The following is a 27,169-nucleotide window of genomic DNA, read 5'->3' as shown; positions in this document are numbered from 1 at the left end:
CACCTGAGTGGCTCAGATGGTTAAGCATCCAACTCTTGATTTTGGCTCAGGTCATGAACTTCAGGGTCATGAGATCCAGCTCCGCGCTCAGTGGGGAGTCTGCTTGAGATTCTCTCTCTCTCTCTGCCCCTCCCGCCATGTGCATTCTCTTTCTCATTCTCTCAAATAAATTAAAAAAAAAAAACTTTAAAGAAATTAAAAAATTAATTAAAGAAATTAAAAAATAAAAAAGTCTATTTTCTGGCTTTGTTACCAAAGGCATATATATATATATATACATATATATATATTTTTTTCAATCTAGTTGCAAGCTATTTCTCCAGTCTGATTTTCTTCTACACACAGTGTAATCCCCATGAGGAAAGAAAGGGGAAACTAAAAATCAGACTAGTAAGCAGGCACTGATACTCTAGCTATGGAGATTTCCAGTCTTTATTATCTAGGAGAGCTAGACTTAACAGATATGAGGAAAAAGAGAAAAGACCTCAATTCCATAATCATAGGCCTTTCCTCACTTGAATTTTTAGTTCAAATTTCCTTCACATGCATGATCTAACAAGATTCATCATAAAAAATGATTCCTGGCATTCATGCCCCCAACACTCCTGGCAATACTCTCTGGAAAGACACAAAACTCAACTCAGGGTTTACAGCATTCTGACTATCCCAAGCTACTAACCTATGGGGAAAAAATTAGTATGAGCAAGAGTCAGCAGAAACTTCAGGCAGCAAATGTAGAACTGCTCAAAAATTAAGAAAATATAGTAACTGGATAAAGGCTATGGAAATTATTTAGAGAAATTATTAGAGAAATAAATTATTAGAGAAATTATTAGAGAAATAAAATTATTAGAAAAATAAAAGAAATCTAAACATGAAAAAATATAAGATACTATTAATAAGGAAATCTGGGCATTTATGAAAAAAATAATGTACAACTTCTAAAAAAAAATTATGGTCATTATTAAAAAGTCAGTAGGTGGACTGAAAAATCATACTAGAAAAAACTGAGGAGACAGCTGGCAGATTGCACTAAAGAAGTAGAAAGAAGCAAAACTATAGCAGAAAGAAAAAGGATAATAGAAATTTTAAGAAAAAAAGGGATAGAACAAGAAGGTCCATACTATATCTAGTAGATGTTTAAGTAGAAAGAGAGAAATGGAAGGAGGCAATATTTGAAAATATAAAGATTATGTATGTCCCCATAATTAATGAAAATAGGAATCTACTATTCAGGAAAGATAAATATTAGGTATGCTAATAAACTTACTATATTTGATCAAATCTAAGATACCATCTTAAAATTATTTTAAGTAACACCTGGTGTTAACAATAACAATAATAAGATATCACCTAGAATTTTTATTTCATTATTACTCAAAGAGTTCTTTTAGATTTATTTAACCATATTTAAAATCAAGTATCATTCTTATGCATATATAAAAATTAAGTGAAATATATTAATTAAAAAATGAACTCCAAAATATCTCCATTTACCATAAAGTTAGACAGTGTAGTCCTGGCATAATGGTATATACAAAGAGATGAAACAGAAGAGAAGGTCCACAAAAAGACTCATTTGATTATAACTCAATTCCAACAAAAACACCAATTCAATGAGAAAAGAAAGATCCACACAAAAGGTGTGGAGCAAATAGATATCCCTATATAGGAAAAATTAACCAGGATCCCTACCTCACACCATACATAAAATTTAATTAAAGATGGATCAAAGACCCTAAGTGAAAGGTAAAACTTTAAGCCTTTATGAAGAAAACAGAAAACAATATTTATGATATTGGGATAGTCAAAGATGCCTTGTTCACAACAAAAAAGGAACTAATGATAAAGGAAAACTAATTGATAAACCATTCTTCACTAAAACGTAAGCTTCTACATATCAAAAACATTATTAAGAAAGCAAAAAAGCATGGGGGTTGAGGGGGTAGGGATAGGGTGGTTAGGTTATGGACACTGGGGAGGGTATGTGCTATGGTGAGTGCTGTGAAATGTGTATGCCTGATGATCCACAGATGTGTACCCTTGGAGCAAATAATACATTATATGTTAATGAAAATAATTTTTAAAAAAAGCAAAAAAGCAAGCCATGCAGAAAATACACCAATACATAAACCAGACAAAGAACCAGAAGCTAGAATATAGATCTACTACAATTCAATGATAAAAAGATAAAATAATTTTCTCCTGAATTGGCCAAAGACTTGAACTGATACTTCACATGTTGGAATGGCCTAAAAGTACTTGAAAAGATGTTCACCATTCTAGGTATTCATCAATGAACTGCAAATTAAAACCACACTGAGAATCACAGAATCACTTAAATTATTAAGACTGTCAATATCAAATGTTGGCAAGGATATGGAGCAATTAGAACTCCCATTTATTGCTGAAATGTAAAAAGGTATAGTCGCTTTATAAAACTGTTTGGGAGTTTCTAATAAATTTAGACACCCACCTACCTTATGGCTCAGTAGTGATGTATTTACCTGGGAGAAATGTGGGACATGTCCCACATGTCCACCAAAATGAATGTATAAATAAAAGACTACAGGAGTATTCATAACGGCTTTATTTGTTAGGGCTAAATATTGAAATGAAAAAATTCATAGATGCCTATGAACAGAAGAATGAAAACACACGTATTATATTTATATTATATTATATTTAGAAAATGGATGCAACTCATTTCATTTTTAAAAATTGCTGATACACACCACAAAACAGATGAATCAAACATGTTTAGTACACGGAGTCCATATTTTTTATATATATACTTCATGAAAAGTTCAAAAATTGGCAAAAGTAATCTATGATAATAGAAGTCAGAAACTTCTAGGGTAGGGAAAAGCACTGACTGGAAAGGGGCACAGGAAAACTTTCTGGAGAGAAAGAAATGTTTTCTATCTTGATCTAAGTAGTGGTCAAATAAAAGTACATTTATATAAAAAAAATCACTCAACTGTACAGTTAAGATTTGTGCAATTTATTGTATCCAAATTATACTTCAATAAAAAGTATGGAGAAAAATTCTTCACATTTGGAATCCAACTTTTTTTTAAATATTTTATTTATTTAAGAGAGAGAGAGAATGAGCAGGGGGGGGGCAGAAGGAGAGGGAGAAGCAAACTCCCCACTGAGCAGGGACTCTGATGTGGGGCTCAATCCAAGACCCTGAGATCATGACCTGAGCCCCAGGCAAACGCTTAAGCAACTGAGACACACACACAGGCACACCTACAGTCCAACTTCTGAATCACTATTCAGTGAATAATGTCCATGCTTTTTACCCCATTTTGTCTTTTGTGCCATCAACAACACTGATCATGCTGGATATCCTAAAAGCGTGCTCTACCTTGTCTACAGAATTTTCTTCCAAACTAGTGGCATCTATTTTGTGTATTTTTATATTGTTAAAAGTAAAGAAATACCAGTATTTGTGGTATGAATGTTTGTTTCTCCCCCAAATTCATATATTGAAATCCTGACGCCAAAGGTGAAGGTATTAAGAGGTGGGGCTTTAGTCCTAAGAGGAAAATATATAGCGGTACAAGCCTTTCTCAAGAAACAAGAAAGGTCTCAGGTACACAACCTAACCTTACACCTAAAGGAGCTGGAGAAAGAACAAGAAAGAAGCCCTAAACCCAGCAGGAGAAGAGAAATCATAAAGATCAGAGCAGAAATCAATGAAATAGAAACCAAAAAAACAATAGAACAAATCAACGAAACTAGGAGCTGGTTCTTTGAAAGAATTAATAAAATTGATAAGCCCCTGGCCAGACTTATCAAAAAGAAAAGAGAAAGGACCAAAATAAATAAAATCATGAATGAAAGAGGAGAGATCACAACTAACACCAAAGAAATACAAACTATTATAAGAACATACTATGAGCAACTCTATGCCAACAAATTTGACAATATGGAAGAAATGGATGCATTCCTAGAAACATATAAACTACCACAACTGAACCAGGAAGAAATAGAAAGCCTGAACAGACCCATAACCAGTAAGGAGATTGAAACAGTCATTAAAAATCTCCAAACAAACAAAAGCCCAGGGCCAGACGGCTTCCTGGGGGAATTCTACCAAACATTTAAAGAAGAACTAATTCCTATTCTCCTGAAACTGTTCCAAAAAATAGAAATGGAAGGAAAACTTCCAAACTCATTTTATGAGGCCAGCATCACCTTGATCCCAAAACCAGACAAGGATCCCATCAAAAAAGAGAGCTATAGACCAATATCCTTGATGAACGCAGATGCAAAAATACTCAACAAAATACTAGCCAATAGGATTCAACAGTACATTAAAAGGATTATTCACCATGACCAAGTGGGATTTATTCCAGGGCTGCAAGGTTGGTTCAACATCCGCAAATCAATCAATGTGATACAACACATCAATAAAAGAAAGAACAAGAACCATATGATACTCTCAATAGATGCTGAAAAAGCATTTGACAAAGTACAGCATCCCTTCCTGATCAAAACTCTTCAAAGTGTAGGGACAGAGGGCACATACCTCAATATTATCAAAGCCATCTATGAAAAACCCACTGCAAATATCATCCTCAATGGAGAAAAACTGAAAGCTTTTCCGCTAAGGTCAGGAACACGGCAGGGATGTCCATTATCACCATTGCTATTCAACATAGTACTAGAAGTCCTAGCCTCAGCAATCAGACAACAAAAGGAAATTAAAGGCATCCAAATCGGCAAAGAAGTCAAACTATCACTCTTCGCAGATGATATGATACTATATGTGGAAAACCCAAAAGACTCCACTCCAAAACTGCTAGAACTTGTACAGGAATCCAGTAAAGTGGCAGGATATAAAATCAATGCACAGAAATCAGTTGCATTTCTCTACACCAACAACAAGACAGAAGAAAGAGAAATTAAGGAGTCAATCCCATTTACAATTGCACCCAAAACCATAAAATACTTAGGAATACACCTAACCAAAGAGGCACAGAATCTATACTCAGAAAACTATAAAGTACTCATGAAAGAAATTGAGGAAGACACAAAGAAATGGAAAAATGTTCCATGCTCCTGGATTGGAAGAATAAATATCGTGAAAATGTCTATGCTACCTAAAGCAATCTATACATTTAATGCAATTCCTATCAAAGTACCATCCATCTTTTACAAAGAAATGGAACAAATAATCCTGAAATTTATATGGAACCAGAAAAGACCTCGAATAGCCAAAGGAATATTGAAAAAGAAAGCCAAAGTTGGTGGCATCACAATTCCTGACTTCAAGCTCTATTACAAAGCTGTCATCATCAAGACAGCATGGTACTGGCACAAAAACAGACATATAGATCAATGGAACAGAATAGAAAGCCCAGAAATAGACCCTCAACTCTATGGTCAACTACTCTTCGACAAAGCAGGAAAGAATGTCCAATGGAAAAAAGACAGCCTCTTCAATAAATGGTGTTGGGAAAATTGGACAGCCACATGCAGAAAAATGAATTGGACCATTTCCTTACACCACACATGAAAATAGACTCAAAATGGATGAAGGACCTCAATGTGAGAAAGGAATCCATCAAAATCCTTGAGGAGAACACAGGCAGCAACCTCTTCAACCTCAGCCGCAGCAACATCTTCCTAGGAACATCGCCAAAGGCAAGGGAAGCAAGGGCAAAATTGAACTATGGGGATTTCATCAAGATCAAAAGCTTTTGCACAGCAAAGGAAAGAGTTAACAAAACCAAAAGACAACTGACAGAATGTAAGAAGATATTTGCAAACGACATATCAGATAAAGGACTAGTGTCCAAAATCTATAAAGAACTTAGCTAACACAACACCCAAAGAACAAATAATCCAATCAAAAAATGGGCAGAGGACATGAACAGACATTTCTGTAAAGAAGACATCCAGATGGCCAACAGACACATGAAAAAGTGCTCCATATCACTTGGCATCAGGGAAATACAAATCAAAACCACAATGAGATATCACCTCACACCAGTCAGAATGGCTAAAATTAACAAGTCAGGAAATGACAGATGCTGGCGAGGATGTGGAGAAAGGGGAACCCTCCTACACTGTTGGTGGGAATGCAAGCTGGTGCAACCACTCTGGAAAACAGTATGGAGGTTCCTCAAAATGTTGAAAATAGAACTGCCCTATGACCCAGCAATTGCACTACTGAATATTTACCCTAAAGATATAAACGTAGTGATCCGAAGGGGCACGTGCACCCGAATGTTTATAGCAGCAATGTCCACAATAGCCAAACTATGGAAAGGACCTAGATGTCCATCAACAGATGAATGGATCAAGAAGATGTGGTATATATACACAATGGAATACTATGCAGCTATCAAAATAAATGAAATCTTGCCATTTGCGACAATGTGGATGGAACTAGAGCATATCATGCTCAGCGAAATAAGTCAAGCAGAGAAAGACAACTATCATATGATCTGCCTGATATGAGGAAGTGGTGATGCAACATGGGGGGGTCAAGGGGGTAGGAGAAGAATGAATGAAACAAGATGGGATTGGGAGGGAGACAAACCATAAGTGACTCTTAATCTCACAAAACAAACTGAGGGTTGCTGGGGGGAGGGTGGTTGGGAAAGGAGGGTGGGGTTATGGACATTGGGGAGGGTATGTGCTTTGGTGAGTGCTGTGAAGTGTGTAAACCTGGCGATTCACAGACCCCTGGGGATAAAAATATATTATATGTTTATAAAAAATAAAAATATATTAAAAAAAGAGGTGGGGCCTTTGGAGGGTGCTTAAGCCACAAGGGTGGTTCCTTATGAATGGGATCAGTGCTTTATAAAAGAGATCTAGCCTCCTCAACCATGTGAGGACACAGTGAAAATGTGCCAGCTATGGACCAGAAAGAAGGCTCCCACCAGTAGGCAACTATACTATCACCTTGATTTGGACTTCCCAGCGTCTAGAACTGTGAGAAATAAATTTCTCTTGTTTCTAAGCTACCCAGTCTGTGGTATTTTGTGATAGAGAGCAACCCAAATGGTCTAAGATACCAGTGTGAATTATACCACAGCTTCTTGTTGCTTTGAAATGCTTCCATCTCTTCCAAGGAGTTTGCTCAATTTCTCCTGTCTTCAGGTGCATTGCTTGGCATGTGATAAACAAACTCTCTGAAACTGTCTCAGTAACAAAATCTTCGCCAAACATAGTTTTCCTCCTTTTAAAGTACTTGATTGTTAATTAGCAAGAAAATGTGGAATTGCTGTCATTCCTCCAAAGAAAAGTTCCACTAATATTAAATTTATATCTTTGTTGTTCATGCCTTTTTGAATACAGAAATGTTTCATTCCCATGCCAAATCTTGGTGTAACCCGTTTTTTTTTTTTTAAGATTTTATTTTATTTGAGATAGAAAGCATAGGCAGGGGAGGGGTGGGGGGATGAGAGGAGAAGCAGATTCCCCGCTGAGCACAGAGCCTGAGGAGGCCTGATCCCAAGACCCTGAGATCAAGACCTGAGATGAAATCAGACATTTAACTGACTGAATCAAGTAGGTGTCCCATTGGTGTAATCTTTTTAAATACATTTCGAACCGTGATTAAACTCAAAACATGTGGTAACAATAACTAAAATGAGTATAGTATAAACAGTTTTAAACACATTCACATATATGTAGCAATGAAATTGCTATAGCCTGTTCAATAGTGATTTTAAGATGCCATACATTGTAAAACATATCCAGATTTCAAAATTGGTAAAATATGGAAAAATGTGCATCCCAAGTTGGCGAAATATGGTACTTCTTTGTTTTTTTTTTCTTTTTAGATCACAAGTAGATGGAGAGGCAGGCAGAGAGAGAGAGAGAGAGAGAGGGAAGCAGGCTCCCTGCTGAGCAGAGAGCCCGATGTGGGACTCGATCCCAGGACCCTGAGACCATGACCTGAGCCGAAGGCAGCGGCTTTAACCTACTGAGCCACCCAGGTGCCCCTGAAATATGGTACTTCTACACCCTACACATATTAGTGAATCTGAAGTTCAAAAAGAAATTTTATAATCTTAAAAGCTACCAGAGAAAGAAAAAGAAGGCCCTATACAACAAAGATAGTAGACAGTTTAACGATGATAACAGAGTTCAAAGACAATAAAATATGAGCTTCAAATACCAGGTCAGACCATCCATCATGAATAAGGGCAAAATGAACACATTATTAGACAAACATAAACTGAGAGAGCTTACCACCAGAGTCATTTTAAAGGAAATTTTTCTAAATCATATATTTTCAAAAGAGTGGTAAACTCAAACAAGCATGTGGATGAATCCAAATAAGCACTGACTGGAAACACCAACAATTAAAATATCTAATTTTGGGAGTAAAAAGATAAAAAGAAAAGCCTAGGAAACAAAAACATGTAAAACGGCACAGGGTTACCGGATTAAATGATTCTAGGGTCCTTATATAAGAAGAGGGTAGGGACGTGTATCAACTTTATAATTTAAGTCAAGTGTGTATTTTAAAACATTAAGAGTAACCATTAAAGTGAATAAGAAAGAACAGAGAAAAGTCGATCAACCCACAGTAAGATGCACATTCACACACAGGAAATGCAGGACAAATAGCATGAAAGAATAGCAAAGTGGTAAATTTAGCAGTAATCAGAATTAGTACAATAGACTAAAGGTTCTAGTCAGAAGAAAGATTCTCACTTGTAAGTTAAAAAAGAAGTTGTAAACTCTTATAAGACAAAGGTTTAAAGTAAAAGAAAACTCAATATGAGTCATTGAGAAGAGCTCAGCATCACTTCTGCTGCTGCTTTTGTCAAACGTACATAATCTGAATGTAATCATGAGGACACATCATTAGGCAAGCCCAAACCCAGGGACATTCTACAAAATAATAAACACTATTCTTTAAAAACATCAATGTCATTACATACAAAGAATGATGCAAGGACTCTTGCAGATCAAAGACGACTAGGGAGACATAACTACAGGAATACAATGTGTGATCTTGGATTTTCTTTTGCTAAAAAGGACGCTAGCAACATAATTTTTTAAGATGTTAATTACTTGTCAGAGAGAGAGAGAAAGAGAGAGCACACAAGCAGGGGGAGCAGTAGGCAAAGGAAGAAGCAGGCTCCCCGCCAAGCATGGAGCACAAAGCAGGGTTCGATCCCAGGATTCTGGGATCATGACCTGAGCCAAAGGCAGATGCTTAACTAACTGAGCCACCCAGGCATCCTTGTTAGTGAGATAATTAAGAAAATCTGAATGGGATCTACAGATTAGATAATAGTAACCTATCGATGTTTATTTCCTGATTTTGATTACTATAATGTGGTTATATAAGAGGATTCTTGTTTTTAGAAAATACACATTGAAGTATGTGGAGATGAAGGGGCATCTTGCCTGCATCTTACCCTTAAATGGTTCAGAAAAAAAGAGACTTGTAGATAGAAGAGGACAGAGAGAATAATCAAAAGAGAGGTTAGTTGAAAATTTAAAAATTGAAAATTTAAAAAGATTAAAGAATAAAAAAGATATACCAGGAAAAAAATAACCTAAAGAAAGTTGGTATTTAACATTAGACTAAATGAATGTTAAGGCAGAAAATGTATGATTAACTTCTTTACCTATACTACATAGTTAGAACAGTGTCTGGCAAACAGTCCACGCTCATAAATACTTAGTCTATGAAGGTAATAAAGACAGTTAATACACAATGATAAAAGGAACAATTGACCAGGAAGATACAGCAGTTTTAACCTTGTGTGCACCTAGAAACAGCTTCAAACACTGAGCACATACTAGGGAAATATATTGATAGTGTGTATGGACTGTAAATGTTGACTGCATACTAGGCAATACAGCAAACCTCAACAAACTTCACAGAACAGATTACGTATAACCCACACTCACCAGCTACAAGGCAACTAAATTAGAAAAGAATGACAAAAAAAGAATAATCAATCTATACATATCAAAAATGTTCAAATATGCTTCTAAATAGCACATAGATCAAAGAAGAAATCAAAATGGAACTTAGAAAATATTTAGAATAAAAATACTAAATTTCACACTGTGTGTGGTGCATTAACAATGAATCTTGGAACACTGAAAAAATAAAATAAAATAAAATAAAATACTGAATTTCAAAACTTGTGGGACGAAGCTGAAGTGGTTCTCAAGGGTAACTTTATAGTCTTAAGCAAGTGCTTATATTAGAAACTAGAAAGGACTGACAACAAATGTATCAAGTATCCAAACACAAAACTTTAGGAAGAAAAAGCAAATAGAGAAAATAAGAGAGTTGGGAACAAAAATCAAGAACAATATTTCTTTTTTTTTTTTTAATTTTTATTACTTATTTGACAGAGAGACAGCAAGAGCAGGGACACAAGCAGGGGGAGTGGGAGAGGGAGAAGCAGGCTCAATCCCAGGACTCAATCCCCAAACCCTGGGATCATGACCTGAGCTGAAGGCAGACGATTAACGACTGAGCCAGACAGGCACCCCTAGAACAGTATTTCTTAAAAGCTATTAGAGAAGTTCAACAAAACCAAAGTCAGTTCTTTGAAATTACTAGTAAAATTAATAAACCTCAGGCAATACTAATTAAGAAACAAAGTATAAATAAGCATCATGAGAAATGACAACAGGGGCATGATGAAAGAGAGAGCAGCTAAAAAAAAGGGAGTTTAGATGAAAGGAAACTATAACATATCAAAACTGATACTATTATTACTGAGACAATAGTTTAAAACTACTCAAACTATTTTACAGATACGTTCCTCCAAGTATACAAGAAGAAGATCATCTTTAATTTCATATAAAGTGAGATTTATACCAAATAGGAAACCAAAATAGGGAATCACAGAATATTAAAATAGGAAGCACCCCTCAGTTCATTTTATGAGGCTAATGTGACCTTGATACCAGAAAAGAAAAAGCAAAATAAATTATAGACAAATTTCACTAAATATAGTGAAAATATTAATAAATAAAACCCAGGAATATATATGGAATATAGCCCATAAAATACACAATAATAAAAAATGCTAGAATGACTTACTGTTACAAAATCTTATAATTTCCAAAATTAATATATTAAAGATGAAAAAAATCCATTATGACCAGTCTAAGAGCTGTATAAGAATCATCTAATAAATTGCAAAAACCATTCATAATATAAATTTAAGCAAACTAAAAACAGAGGATAAGTTCTTCAGATTGATAAATGGCATTTAGCAAACATAGCTAGTGATACGTTTCCTTTAAAATCAGGAATAAGGAAAGGATGCCTGCTTTTGCTTCTTTATTCAGCTTTGTACTAGAGGTATGGTCAAACTGGAAGTTCAGTCTGGCTAGTCAAACAAGAAGAAATAAAATGTAATGATTAAGGGAAACTACAATTATTCACAAAAAATTAAGATTTTCTAAATAGAAAATCTAAGATAACCTACAGATATATTATTAGAATTATTAAGTGTCAGAGCATGGCTGCTAAATATGAGATCAATGAAACAAAATCAACTGTGGTTCCATATACTGGCAACAACAGTAAGAAATCTACTTCTTTTTTAAAGGTTTTATTTCTTTATTTATTTAACAGAGAGAGAGAGAGAGAGAAACAGCAAGAGAGGGAACACAAACAGGGAGAGTGGGTGAGGGAGAAGCAGGCTTCCCACTGAGCAGGGAGCCTGACACAGGACTCAATCCCAGAACCCTGGGATCATGACCCGAGCTAAAGGCAGACGCTCAACAACTGAGCCACCCAGGAGCCCCAGGAAATCTATTTCTGATCAAAATAATTTACAATAGCAAAAAAAAAAAGAATAAAATATGACTTATATGAATTGAGAGATATGTTATATTCATATTATGCCTTCATAGTAATGCACCATGTGCATATTATATTAAAGGTTCAATATAAAAAATGTCAATTGTCTTCAAACTCAAAGATATTCCAATCAAACAGACCAGTAGGATTATTCATGAAACTTGACATGCTATTTCTAAAAAAAAATCTTTTTTTTTTTTTTAAGGAAGAAAGGAAGGCTAGGGAAGAGGAAGGAAGATCGGGGTCCTCATGCTACTAATTCTTAGAACATAACAGAGATTACAGTTATTAAGGTAGTGTTATATTGGAACATAGATAGAGATCAATAAAACAGACCAGAGAGGCCAGGCACAGACCCATGCATATGTTGGTATTTAATTTGCTAGAGGGAGATACTGCCAAGGGGAGATGGAAGGACAGAAATAATCCATTCTTCAATAAATGGTGCTGGGACAATTAGCAATCCATATGAGAAAAAAAGAAAACAAATCTGGATTTCAATTTTACACCACAAGAAAAAATCATTTCCAAATAGATAAAACATGGGAAGAGCAACTTCAAAACTTTTGTCAGGTAACAGAAAAATATCTTCATGCCCTCAACTTTTAAAAGAAGTAGTTTCAAACAAAAACACCATAAACAATAAAGAAAACTATTGATGATTTTTACTTCTCTTCCTCAAAATATAGAAGAAACAAAAGAAATACCACTGATCAAGAGGAAAAAGAAAAAAAAAAGCCTGCAATTATAATGGGCAAAGGATAAGACTATTCAGGCACTCTAAATGAGAGACAATCTCTTATCACAAAAGAAAAAAGATGAAAGGCATTCAGCCTCACTGGAAATTCATATTAAAATCTCAATGCCATATAATTTCATAGTTAAAAAACTGGCAAAAAATAAAAGGTCTGACAGTATCAGGTATCAGCAAAAATGTGAAGTTAAAGGAACTCCCAGGTAAAGCTGATAGAAATGTAATTTGGTTGTACCAAATTTTTATATCAAGTTTTGGACAAAACTTGATGATATCTAATAAAACAAAATGAGCATAATCCTGGATTCAGCAATGCCTCTCCCAAGCTCTTCCATTGAGCACTGTTTGCCAAATACAGGTTGCAATCAACTTTTCATTGGTCAAGAAATCAATTCGGGGGCGCTTGGGTGGCTCAGTCGGTTACGCTGCTGCCTTTGGCTCAAGTCATGATCCCAGGGTCCTGGGATTGAGATCCACATCGGGTTCCCTGTTCAGTGGAGAGCCTGCTTCTCCCTCTCCCTCTGCCTGCCACTCTGCCTACTTGTGCTCTCTCTCTCTCTCTCTCTCTGTCAAATAAAAAAACAAAATCTTTTTTAAAAAAAATCAATTCAGTAGGTAGAGACCAACATCTTTGATAGAAGATCAAGGGCAGATACAGCTTCATGAAATGTCTGCTTCTATCATTTATAACTTACCCATATAAATATTTAATAGCTGAGTATTTAATAACTGGACTTTAATGTAAATTTTATTTATTACCATAGACTATGGTCTGAAAGCCACTGTCCCAGAGAAACTATTATGCCTATTCACCAAAAGACATGTACACAAATGTTATTTGTGATATTTTTTAATAATTAAAAATTGGAGGGGCGCCTGGGTGGCTCATGGGTTAAGCCTCTGCCTTCAGCTCAGGTCATGATCCCAGGATCCTGGGATTGAGCCCCGCATCAGACTCTCTGCTCTGCGGGGAGCCTGCTTTCTCCTCTCTCTCTGCCTGCCTCTCTGCCTACTTGTAATCTTTCTCTGTCAAATAAATAAATAAAATATTTTTTTAAAAAATTAAAAATTGGAAATACCACTGTGCATAAGTAGAATGGTTAATTACAATCATACAATGGAATGCTATATAACAATGAAAATTAGTGAACCAGAGCTACAGATAACAACACAGACAAATCTCAAAGCATGTTAATAAAAGCGACTTACAGAAAACATGTACAGTATGATGAACATTTAAAAGAATGTTCAAAAGCATACAAAAAAATTACTTGATATTGTTTAGGGAGGGGTACATACATATATGGAAAAGGAAACCAACATGCATTGGAATAAGCACTATACTCAGAATTGTGCTTACCTCTGAAAAGGAGGGAGGGAATGTGATGGGGGAGGGTTATACACTAGGCCTTAACTATATTTGAAGGATTTTTATTTATTAAGTTGATTGGTAGATATACACACATGTTGGTAATACTATTTCCCATTCTTTTCAGACTGTCTGAAATGTTTCACAATTGTTTAAAAGGGAAAGCTACCATATAAACAAAAAAAGGCACTTGGTTTGAAATTTGTAAAATCTCCCAGAAAAAGATCAGTGACTTTAAACTACAATAAGCAAACAAGCAAACAAAAACTTTTCTACATCAAAAACAGACAAGTTTTCTGATAAGAAAATGAAGTGGGTAATGCATTTGTTTCATCTCTTCTATAAGATGGGCAAAGCAAAGAAACACACAAAATGAGTAAACCCAGGGAAATGCTAAAAACAAGAGAGTCATCTTTAAGAGATCCCACAGTTTGGATGAATTTCAGGAAGCTGGCAAGCAGACAGGATCTTACTAGCGATAACCCCAGACAAAACCACAGCTCGGAACTGGAACACGGCAGCGTCTGCAGTCCTCTCCTACAGAATGCCGTTTTATTTGGTGCTCACACTCAGAACACGTAGAGAGCAGAAGTGGACGGTGGTTAACTGTGGCTAAGCAAGTAGATGTGTAATGAAAGGTCTGTCTACTCCACTGTTCTTCCCGGAGCAGCAGCAAACCCACCCCTGCCTCAGCCCACTCCCACCCCTGTCATGCACACACACAGGCAGTGGACGGAGCAGCCAGCTGCAGAAAGCCTCAGCCGGAGCTTCAGGATCTGTTCTCTCAACAACATGAGAGCATTCTGACAAGGAAGGATGGAGCACGTGGGAGTTTTAGCCATGGAGACGGCTAATAACTGCTACATTCGAACCGGAGGCAGAAAAGAATGGCAGTGTCATCCCACACAGAAGATAGTAAAGTCCTTCTATTCCCCAAATAGCCATTCTCTTATTTTGGCAATTACAGAGTGAGCCTCCCTTTTCCCTTCCACTCACTCTAAAGGGAAGCCTGCCAATGTGTGGGATTCGACAACTTACACAAATCCAGTGATCATTTTAGGGAGAGATCTTGGAGTTAAAAAGACCTGTTCAGCTGCGCAGGAGATCCAGTCACTACTTAACACAGTCGTTCATCTAAGGATTACCAGCCACTGAGTAAAATGAAAATCGTGAAAGAAAAAAACAGAATGAAAGAAAAAGTGTGATAACTGACCCTAGAGAAATGAAGAGGCACTGAAGAAGAAGAAAAAAAAAAAAAGAACCCTCAGTTTTAAAAGTCTCTTGGCTGTTTTAGGGAAGGATGCTTTGAAAAAGAAACAAAAGTTACATCCAGTCTTATGTAACCTTACATGTATATTCAAATTTCCCATAAATTCATATGCATGGTACCTATCATCACGATGACACCATATGCATCATATTTACTAAATCTTTGTAACTTTTAGAAGTTAATACAATTTCCTTTTCCATAGATGTTGGCTGCTGCCTAAACTGTAACAGTAATGGTCAGACATAATACTCACTGGGAAATTCAGTAAGCAATTTCCTGGATACACATTATGTACTTTCCAAACGAAAGAACACAGACGGGAATATGCAAAAGTCAATAGATTTCTGTGCCCCACTCTACCAAAGCTTTTTGAGTTCTTATCATACCCAAGGTCCTGAGGATAGATCACCAGCCTGAGCCGCTCCTAGACACTCAGCAATGTAAAAGATTGACTCAATCTGGAGGTCTTTTAAAATAAACAAGCCATTTCCAATATTTAAATCCAATCTGGATAGGGCCTGACAGAATTTAGGGGCTCTGGAATAAATCCATTTCATAGAAAAGGTTCTGAAATTATCCCAACCTCCTAGAAGATGTGAGCATTACTGAGCTCTGATTTTTCTGGGAAAACTTCAAAATGAAACCAATCTGTACAATGAGGCCTAGAGATAAGGCATCATCTGTCCCTCAACCTTTCCAAGTATACCATTTATATTACACTTAATTATTTACTAAGGAACTCAATGTCTCAAAGAAGTTAAGAGTTAGATTGTACCTTTATAAAGAGTTAGATTTTAGTTGAATGATATACAGAGAGAACCTAGTACTTTTCTATTGCATGTAAAGAAAAGAAGCTTGTTTAAAAAAAATGTTTGTTTTTATCATTAGAAGTCTTCTCAGTCTGTATCACATAATACAGTCAAAAGTCCTATTTCTAGGGATGCCTGGATGGCTCAGTTTGTTAGGTGGCTGTGTTTGTCTTGGGTCATGATCCCAGGGTCCTGGGATTGAGTCCCACATCGGGCTTCTTGCTCATCGGGCTCCTTGCTCAGCCTGCTTCTCCTTCCACCTGCCACTCCCCCTGCTTGCATATCTCTCTCTCTCTGACAAATAAATAAATTTTTTAAGCTACTTCTAGTGCTCCTCGCATGTGCACAAGTACAAGATACCTGAGCATCAGGCTCTTATTTCATTGCTGAACTTGAGTAAAGCTATAAATCTAATGAAGTTTGTCTTCAGAGTTCCAAAGTGGCCTTCCTGTAGTTTTGTCCCCACAGTGGAAACTTGTTTCCTCCTGCTCACATGCCAGCTCCTGACCATGTTAACGTCTTTCTTCAGATTCAACAAACTAAAAAGGATCCTAGAAATAATCTAGCCCAAGACCCTCACTTTAGAAAAAAGTAAACTGATGCTTAGAGAGTTAACAATTTACCCAAGGTCACCCAGCTAATGAGAGATGAAGCTGTGACCAGAACAAGGTCTCTGATGCCCAATGCAATGCTTTTTCTACTATACTAGCCTGCCTCTGTCAACCCTGCAAAGGAAATGATATTTATGTATGTCTTCACAGCCCTTGGCTTCTCCTCTCTGAGCCTTTTCCCTCCTGGTACAACAATTTATCAACCTAAAGTTACCAATAACCTTCTTTCTTATTAATTCTATTACCATGATAAAACAGGAAAGAATTCACTACTCATTTATATTAGCTAATGCATTTATTGATAATACTTCTGTTTCTAATTTTACATTTATCTTCTAAAATGAAAAACACCTTAACATTTCCCAAATCAAAACATAAGGCTTAATAATTATATGCACAATTAAATTCAGAAAAGAACTGAGTTACTGTAGATTCTTACTTTACATAAAACAATACCATAACATTTATTTCATTTCCTTAGAAGAAAAGGCAGAGATCACATATCGATTCTGTTTTAATACTCACCACAAATGTGATTTGATTATGTCGCAGGTTAAGTTCAGTTAGTGAATCCAGACCACTGAGATTATCAACGTGACTTAAAAGGTTCCTAGCAAGATTTAAAACTCTCAAATCACACAAATGACTGACATTTTCAATTTTGGTAATCTGTTAAAAAATGAGAAAGAGATAATTAGCAAGCATTGTCATAGATATGCATGTTATAAAAACCCTAAAAATAAAATACATAGTCACTGGATTCAGTGACAGGTTTACATGAAGACAATTAAAAATGTATTTCCAGGGGCACCTGGGTGGCTCAGTCGGTTAAGCCTCTGTCTTTGGCTCACATCATGATCCCAGAGTCTCAGGATCAAGACCCACATCAGGTTCCCTGGTTGGTGGGGAGCCTGCTTCTCTCTTTGGCCCTCACCCTGCTCTCATGCTCTCATTATCTCAAATAAATAAATAAAATCTTTTAAAAAATGCATTTCCAAGTTTCTCTGTTATAGATAAGAAGTCATTTAACTTGTGAAAATTAAATAAAGGTACGTATTTTATAATTTCACCATAGTAAATATTTGCAGTAAATTTTATCAAATAGTCAATAAGTCCATCCTTGGGGCATCTCTAATTGCCAGGTCCAGATGAAAGTGACAAGAGCTAAAGGCACCTGGGTGGCTCAGTCGTTAAGCTCAGGTCATGATCTCAGGATCATGGGATTGAGCCTCACAGGGAGCCTGCTTCTCCCTCTCCAACTCCTCCTGCTTATGTTCCCTCTCTTGCTGTCTCTCCCTCTCTCTGTCAAATAAATAAATAAAATCTAAAAAAAAAAAAAAAAAAAAAAAAAAGGTGACAAGAGCTATACATACTACTGCCAAATAAAAACTTACTGCAAGCTCAAGGCCAAAGCTCACAATATTTTGACCAAGCAAGACAGCCCTCTGAGAGAAAAGGCAAGGAAAAGGAATGCTACCACACCCTCCTTGTTCTCTCCATTTATACTGCAGGATCCTGAAAGCCGTCAAGAGTCTAAATGGAAAAGATACAACAAACTAGAATCCCAAGTGGAGATGGAGGGTGGATATTCTTTATTAGTGAAAGTGCTTAAGAGAAGAGACAGATAACGTGTAGCCAGAGTTCAATATGATAGACATTAATTGTTCAGAACAAGAGGACTTGAGTCATGGAATAGGCATGTGCACATAGTCTCTGGCCCGCAGCAGAGGAGCTCTGAGTTGCACCACAAGGTGGGGTAAGGAAAAGCTATGCCTATGAACTGATGAGAGCACAACAGGATTTTAAGCCCTGCCAGTGTAACCGCGCAAGCACAGTGCAGTGGTTCTCTAGGACACGTAAGTAGGGGTCCTTGCAGGGGACTTCGTCAACCAACTACTTAAGTTAACAATGAGTCAGGTATATAACACTTTTCTTCCAAACATTAAAAAAAGTTACCACAATCACTAGAGGTTTAACTTTCTCATCTGTACTATCTGCCCAGTACAGATGAGAAAAAAATCTGCAATTTTTTATTCAACATTCCAAAGCAGATGTCAGCTAAAAGTATGTTTTCTTAGATTTATAATCCAGTTTGTATGTTGTTATTGGACCTTCTCTTACATTCAAGAAATACCATCTAGATTCCATCTAGGTTCAAAAGGGAAAACCTATGTTTATTATAAACCTATGTTTATTATAAATTATTATAAACTATATTATTATAAACCTATGTTTATTATAAACATCTGACTATGCTTTAAAATTTGTCCTAAGATTTTGATCTAACTAATGTAAAATGAAATCAGTGAAAGCTGTCAAAGAAGAAACAAGGTTATCCATATCTGAAGATGATAGAACTACGTACAATGAGATGTGGACAAAAGCATTTCAAAACTAAATAAGTGACAGAATTTTAAATGTATGGAATCAGCAAAAAGCAAAACAGACACCATGAAACTTTCCTGAGAACAGGAAAGATAAAAATATATAGAATGAAGGGGCATAATTGTTAGATGACATACATAATTAAGTCTTCCCCCTTCTGGTACTAAACCTGGGGCATTTCTTGCAGAAAACTACCTTTCTCTAATTCTTTGGTCCTAGTGGGACTGATAATTAGAATGCTGACATTGTAGGCATTGTAGAGTTACCTTTTATTTAGTTTGGTAACTCTGAAAAGGAACATTATTAATTTTAAAATATGGGTATCAAGATGTAAGTTTTAAAAAATCACTGGGGATATGGTTCAGCTTTTTGGTTTGCAATCAGATAGGGCAGAATAGTCAGCAATGTATCTGACCGAGCCTATTATGCATTGCAGTCGGGGACAAAGTCACGGGGAATGGTAAAAATTTCAGGCAAAAGGTGACGTGGGGTGAGAGTACAGCTTTTGATTAGTTAATAAACTTCACAGCAAGAAGAAATGATGGGAATGTCGGAAAGCCCAATCATACACCATACTGATCAGAGAGAGGGTCTCCAGGAGACTGCATGGCTTCTCAATACACCTAGGAAAGCTGGATACTCCAGGCTCCTCTTTATGTGTAAGAGTAACCCAGACTGCTCTGTCTGGATAAAGACAACCTTCTGAGTCAGCAATGCTGAAAGGGCAAATGTCTGCTTTCAGTCAAGCAGTCACAGAAAGGGCAAGCTCTCCCTGAAGGAAAAGATGGCCTTGAAAGAACAGATCCTTCCTGAAGCACATTTGTGTCCATGTTAAAGTAAGCTTTCACCGAGAGAACGAATTCTGGAAGACCAAAACAAATCTACCTCAGAATTTGAGAGGTGACCTCTCAGATTCCTCTGTATTCTTCACTATTCAGATATAATTAATTGCTAAATCTTGATGTTTCCATTTTTTTTTAAAGATTTTATTGATTTATTTGACGAGGGAGAAAAAGCACAAGTAGGCAGAGAGGCAGGCTGAAGGAAAAGGGGAAGCCAGCTCCCCAATGAGCAGGGAGACTGATGTAGGACTCGATCCCAAGACTCTGGGATCATGACCTGAGCCGAAGGCAGACACTTAACCAACTGAGCCACCCAGGTGTCCCATTGATGTTTCCACTTTTTAAATATTTATCCAATCTGTCCCCTTATTAAATCCCTATCGTTACTACTTCAGGTCAAGCCACCATCACTTTTCACAAAGATTATTGGATTAGTCTCTCAGCTGTTCTAGCTCCAGTTTAACTTTCCTCCCACTCTTTCCATCCACCAATCTATCTCCTGAACACTATTATCATTCCTCAGACAATTTCCACATCCATAAACCAATTATGTTTATTTCACAATGTACACCAAGTATCATTTTTATTTCTGATGAAAGTAAACTCTGAAAACAAAAAATATTCACTTAATTTTTTTAGGTTTTTCACTACCTGATGCTTTTTTTTTTTTTTTTAAGAATTGGACATTGTTTGATGTTGAATAGTTTATCTCCTGACTTTTTAGAAGCCCGAGGTTACCAATGCTATCTTTGCTTTGAAATATTCTAAATTTCTGCTGAATGGATTTAGATATTTTGAAACAAGACATGGATTTTCATGTAAAGCTTCCTTCTTGTAGTTATAGAGCCTTGAGAAATAATTTGTGTGGTACAAATATTTAATCTCAACACATGGAATAAGTGCAAACACAAAGCTGAAATTATATGACATAACACAGATCAGCTAACAAGGAATAGAGCATTTTTTTATCAACATAATGGTTGGTAAATAATTCCCACACATCACATATGGATCAAGTGATATGTTAGTCATATACCGGAATCCCTCAGAGATCTTGTGTAACGCCCATGAATTCTTAAAGGTGGGGGCATCTGGATGGTTTAGTTCCATTCAGGTCATGATCTCAGGGTTCTGAGATTGAGCCCTGCGATGGAGCCTTCTTAAGAATATCTCTTTTTCTCCCTCTGCCTCTCACCCCAACTCTTGTTCTAAAAAAATAAATAAAATAAAATAAAATAATAAATAAATAAATGAATTCTTAAAGGTATATTATAATGTGAAAGCTACATAAATATGTTTAGTTATATATATACATTTTAAAATAAACTTGAAAAAAGTTTTACCATAAAATGCTGCAATTAGTTATGAATAGTTTTAAAAATAGTGGGCTACCAAAAAAAATGAAAAACCGTAAATAAAAAAAATAAAAATAGTGGGCTACAAGACAGAATAGCAATTCCTCAGGTGTGGCATACAAAGCCCTCCACAATCTGGCCTTTCCTTTTCTCTCCCCTCATTTCTCACTGTTCTTCAACATGCGCTAAATTCTCAAGCAGTAAAAAATACCCTGTTGTTTTTAGTCTCAGTGCTTTTGCATATGATGTTCTTTTAATTCTTCTTCCCCTTCCAGCCTTACCTCACTGGGTAACTTCTCTACTAGAGTGACACTAACCAGCCTGCAGAGGTGGACAATTCCCAGGCTACCAACATTCCTCCCATTCTGTGCACATACAGACACACACAGATGGGGCTGGGTGAGATTAGAACCTAGCAAATGTGGTCTATCTAGATGTATCAAGGTTTTCATTCATTAATTAGCTTTTCACCAAAACGATTGGGACTCACAGCTGTTAGAAAGCCTAGAGAGATCATACTGAAGTTTGCACTTGACTGACTGCAGGTGGTTCAACAGGTAGGGACTCCAGAGCACCCCAGAATGTACACTTACCACCTCAAGAGAGGCACTACCTTCTGCATGAGTATGTAGCTCATGTAGCTGGTCTTAAATAAATACATTTCAAAGACAGATATTTCAATGGAAGAGCAAAGGACCAAAAAATAGCCAAGAGGCTCTAAGAGAGAAGAAGGGAAAACATAACAAACCAGATAGAAAAATTCAGGTAGACAGACATAGAGGCAGACAAAACACAAAGAGACATTATTTATACCATTTTAACTGACAAAAATTAAGAAGTATGACAATTCCAGAGCTTTGGGTGGTGGCCGCTGCTGACTCTGCCTTCCCTTCGGAGAGGGCAATGTGGTTTGGACAGCAGCCCTGGCCCCCCGTGCCCCAAGCCTGCCACTTCTTGCCTCAGTGCCCTGACGCCACAGCAGCCCAGCCAGTGGCTCAGATGCAGCCACCAAGTGTGTGGTGGTGGGAAACGTAGCTGCAGGTCAAAGTTGCCCACCACTTGGTTAAACCAATAATTCCCAGGAGAATACATCCCCACTGCCTCTGACAATTATTCTGCCAACGTTATGGTAGATGGAAAACGGGTGAATCTGGGCTTATGGGATACAGCTAGACAATATAATGATCGATTATGTCCCTTATCCTATCCACAAACAGATGTGGTCTTAATTTGCTCTTCTCTCGTGAGCCCTGCATCATTTGAAAATGTTCAAGCATGGGTACCCTAAAATATGGCACCACTGTCCCAACACCCCTTCATCCTGGTGGAGTCAAACTTGATCTCAAGGACAATAAAGATGTGATTGAGCAACTGCAGGAGAAGAAGCCGATTCCCATCACCTAGCCATGAGGTTTGACCATCGCTAAGGACATGGGTGCTGGAAAACATTAAACTGCTTGGCTCTCACACAGTGAGGGCTCAAGACAATGTTGGATGAAGATCTTCAGGGGTTCTCTGCCCTCCTCCAGTCAAGAAGAGGAAGAGAAAATGCCTGTTGCTGTAAATGTCTGGGTGTTTCTCCTGCCCTGTCCACCTTGGAAACTATATGCTTTGTTCAAAAATGGGAGCCTTTGCACATGGTGCCAAGTTTTTGTTACAGATTACTTTTTCCATAAAACCATTTCAAATGAATCAGTCATTTTTAGGTTTTATTTGTTTAAAGTGTAAGTATTCAAACTTTCACCTTATAGTAAAATTTAGCCCTAAAATGGCAAGCTTTCTTAAAGCCTTATTTTTCAAGAGCTCCTATTCTTGCTCGGATTAAGAGTTGCCAAAATAGCTTGTGAACTAAGTTGTACTGCTGTGCTGAAAACACTAGGCATTAAGTCATTCAAGATCTCTGTCATTAAGAACAGACTGCAGGAAAACAGTAGGCAGGGTCCTCAAAAAGTTAAACATAGAGCTACCCTATGACCCAGAAATTGCACTACTCGGTATTTACCACAAAGATACAGATGTATCTTTGAAAATAGAAAGATATCCGTGAAGAGAAGGGGCATATGCACCCCAATGTTCATAGCAGCAATGGCTACAATAGCCAAACTGTGGAAGGAGCCAAGATGCCCTTCAAAAGATGGATGGATAAAAAAGATGTGGTACCTTGGAACACTGCATCAAAAACTAATGATGTATTTTACGGTGACTAACATAACACAATAAAAAAAAAAGATGTGGTCCATATATACAATGGAATATTACTCAGTCATCAGAAAGGATAATACCCATCATTTGCACTGATATGGATGGAACTGGAGGTGATTATGCTAAGTGAAATAAGTCAAGCAGAGAAAGACAATTATCATATGGTTTCACTCATATGTGGAACATAAGGAATAGCACGGAGGACCATTGGGGAAGGGAGGGAAAACTGAAGGGGGGTGGTAATCAGAGAGAGAGAAAAATAATGAGAGACTATAGACTCTGGGAAATAAACTGAAGGTTTCAGAGGGGAGAGGGTGGAGGGACAGGGTAGCTAGGTGATGGGTGTTAAGAAGGGCACGTGTTGTGATGAGCACAGGGTGTTATCCACAACTAATGAATCACTGAACACTACATCAAAAATTAATGATGTACTCTATGGTGGCTAACTTAACATAATAAAGAAAAGACATGTTTATATCATAAAACCTGAAAATCACAGAAAAGAATGAAGCAGAATATACAAATCTCCTAAAACCCTAACACCTAAAGATATTTTCTGGCCACATTTGGTATAGTTCATTACCAAAAAATTCTTATTTTTATTTCTTAAGAAAAAAGAAAGAAGAGACTGCAGAGTCTCAAGTTTGGAAATGCAGACACTTCCTAACTAGTTTCTGATGAGAAAGCAGCACAGCCTCCTCCATGAAATGGTGCCATCTAGCACACCAGTAACTTACCAGCCCACATCCATTCCCTAACACTAGACTTTACATCATAACAGAAATGAGTATAAGGACTCAAAACTCTCTAGACCAATCTTTTTTATTTGGTAGTGAAATTTTAAAAAATATTTGTTTATTTTATTTTAGGGAGTGGGGGAGGGGCAGAGGGAAAAGAGAATCTCAAGCAGACTGCATTGAATATAGAGCCCCACTCGGGGTTCGATCTCACAACCTGAGCTGAAACCAAGAGTTGAATACCCAACTCACTGCACTACTCAGGCACTCCTATAGTGAGATTTTTTTAAAAAAAAAAAAAACTTAGGGTATATGCTACTACTGAGATTTTAAACAGACTTCTTACTCCACATCCCTCTGATGAAGTATCTGGTCTAGCCATGGGCGCACCGGGTGGGGTGTGTGCAGCACAGGAAGTGATCAAAGAATGAAGACAGTTATTTTGACAAAATGTGGAGGTTGATTTACACTACACTGTACACAGCATAATTAAACTGAGTAAAAGTGTCATGGATAAAATTTTAAAAGGTTAATCTCTGTCAAATGCAGTAAGTGATGAGGAAAGATTGGTATCATCATCCTTTTAGACTTTGTCATAGACCTGCTATCCCTCCTGAAATTGGACATTTAATCTTTGAACTGGTCATTTCTATAGTTGCTAACTTAGTGCTTTTCTTATAGAATCCCTTCTTACTGTCTCCCTGTATTGTAAAATCTTTCTGATAATGTATTAGAAATTTTTTTGTAGATTAGTTAAAAGTGCATTCCTGTTTCCTTGTTACTTTACTCAAAGCTAATAAGCACTTTCCTTTGTTCCCCAGTAACTAGGTACAAAAATGATGTGTTGCAACTTCACAGTTTTTGAAATATTTTAGATATTCCTAAACTATGAACTTTCTTAACATCCCTGTCTTGTCAGATCCACCACGGTACCTCGACTAAAGCTGACCCTCCTCTTTGTCTCACCCCCCTGGACACACACTTCCTGTTGCTCTGCCTAACCATCTTCCTCTGGGTCTGTGAGGTTCTGGAAACCTGTGCTCATGCTAATGAAGTTCTGTACAACTTACATACTGGCAAGAATATAAGGTTGGACCTTCAACTACTAGAACACCATTTTTTTAAATTGACAGTTGTAGAATTGTGGGATGACTTTACATAGATATTTCACTAATGCAATTAGCAGTATGTTTTGCATGTATGACTTGATTAATCCTTGAGTCATAAAAAAAAAGAAGGATAACAATTCCAAATGTTGAAAAGAATATGAAGCAACAGGATTTATCCTGCCTTACTGGTGGGAGTATAAACTGGCACAACCACTCTGGAAAACAATTATACCTATATATAATATATATATATATATATATATATATATATATATATATACACACACACACACACACACACACATCCATACACTATACCCTAGAATGCATATGATATGTGGAAGGAACCCATACAAGAATGCTCTTAGAAGTGCTATTCCTAAAAGAAAACAAACAAACAAGAGGAAACAGCCCCAAATGTCCATCAATAATAAACTGGAGAAAAAAATTTTTCATATAATCATTCCATGGAACTTACAATAGCAAAAAGGGACAAACTACAGTTACTCAATCAAAATATATTAATCTCAGTAAGCTAATCTTACTTTTATGATACCAAACTTTCCTAGACGTTTTTCCTGAAAAGAAAGAAACAAAGGGGCTTTACAATACCTGATTTCCATGAAGGTCCAGGACATCTAAGCTTTTGAGGTTCTCCAGATTTGAAATTCTCTTGATTCTGAAAAACAAAATAGAATAGAAATGGATGTATGATATTTATTGTAAATCAATACATGCTAAGGCATACATAACTCATTTTAATTTACTCTTTCTCTCCATAGATAAGTAGGCAGATATATAGAGAGCTCAGTATAGACAAATCTATATAAATATGTATGTATAGAGAGATTACATGTAATTATATAAAAATATATATTATATTATATATATAAATATAAAACAAAAACATACTTCCTATTGACTTAATTATAATGTTAAAGATGCAATCTCATTGGGGGAAATGTCCCAAAGACAGGTTAAAGGTTGTATCTTTAGGCAAAAGCAATTCCACTTCCAAGAACCATAGGACAAGGCACTTATTTAAGGCGGTTCCCTTCAGAATATGATCTAAACTCCTTACCTCAGTTATCAAGCCCATAAACCTTATGGCTGCTGACTCTTCCTCCAGCCTTAATCTCCTAACATGGCTCAGGATCTCTCTGCTCTAGCCACAGGGGCTTTCTTACTAGCTCTAACCTGACAAGATCATTTCTGCCTTGAGGTGTTTATCCTTAACTGCTCCTTCTTTCGCAACATTCTTCACCTGGAACTTAGCATCCTTCACTCTCACTTCCTATCCCTATTACTCTCTCCTTCCCCTGCTTTAATTGACTTCACTGCACCTATCTTTGCCTAAAATTATATTGTTTATGTGTTTACCTTCTTACGATCTCCTTCCTCAAACCAAATTGTGAGCTTCAACATATTCTCTACTCTATCCCCATCAGTTATAAAAGGGACTGGAACTGAGTAGGAACCCAAGAAATATTTGTTTAATGAATAAGTAAACACATACTAACTAAATGGATGAGTTTTTTGTACGAGAGTATTCAGAAGAGGATTATTTATCAGAGACTAATTAGACGCCACTTTAATGTTTTCTACTGGACCTGCTCAGTTTCTGAATACTTGGAATTTCTGATTTGCCATCTTGTGAGAAGCTTAAACTAAAAAAAATTTATCTCTAAAATGCCTTCTCTTATATCCCTAAATGATTAGGGCCCACCCATTGTCTCCCTCATTCCTATCTTTTCTGGCTACCTTACCCATCCAACTGCCTCCAACTGGACAGTTCAAACAAAACAAAACAAAAACTATTTCCCTTTTTTCCCCCTCCTACAGATCCTACTTTCTCCAACTGCCATAATTCAGTAGCGGGAAAGGAGCAATGGCAAAGAAAGG

The 27,169-nt window shown here is 36.7% G+C and overlaps 1 protein-coding gene across 2 annotated transcripts in view; it reads right to left on the bottom strand.

Moving 5' to 3' along the window:
- LRRC49 (leucine rich repeat containing 49) overlaps positions 1–27,169 on the bottom strand; it is a 168,699-nt gene that overhangs the window by 123,247 nt on the left and 18,283 nt on the right. For both annotated transcript variants that reach the window (XM_059180546.1, XM_059180547.1), the window contains 2 exons: positions 25,880–25,946; positions 17,163–17,306 (listed from right to left, as the gene is read on the bottom strand). In XM_059180546.1, coding sequence (XP_059036529.1) covers positions 17,163–17,306; positions 25,880–25,946 — 211 coding nt within the window. The remainder of the gene's footprint in view (positions 1–17,162; positions 17,307–25,879; positions 25,947–27,169) is intronic.

Source organism: Mustela lutreola, chromosome 7 (assembly GCF_030435805.1).
Source record: "Mustela lutreola isolate mMusLut2 chromosome 7, mMusLut2.pri, whole genome shotgun sequence".
Lineage (NCBI taxonomy): Eukaryota > Metazoa > Chordata > Mammalia > Carnivora > Mustelidae > Mustela > Mustela lutreola.
This window is presented reverse-complemented; position numbering and strand designations above follow the sequence as displayed.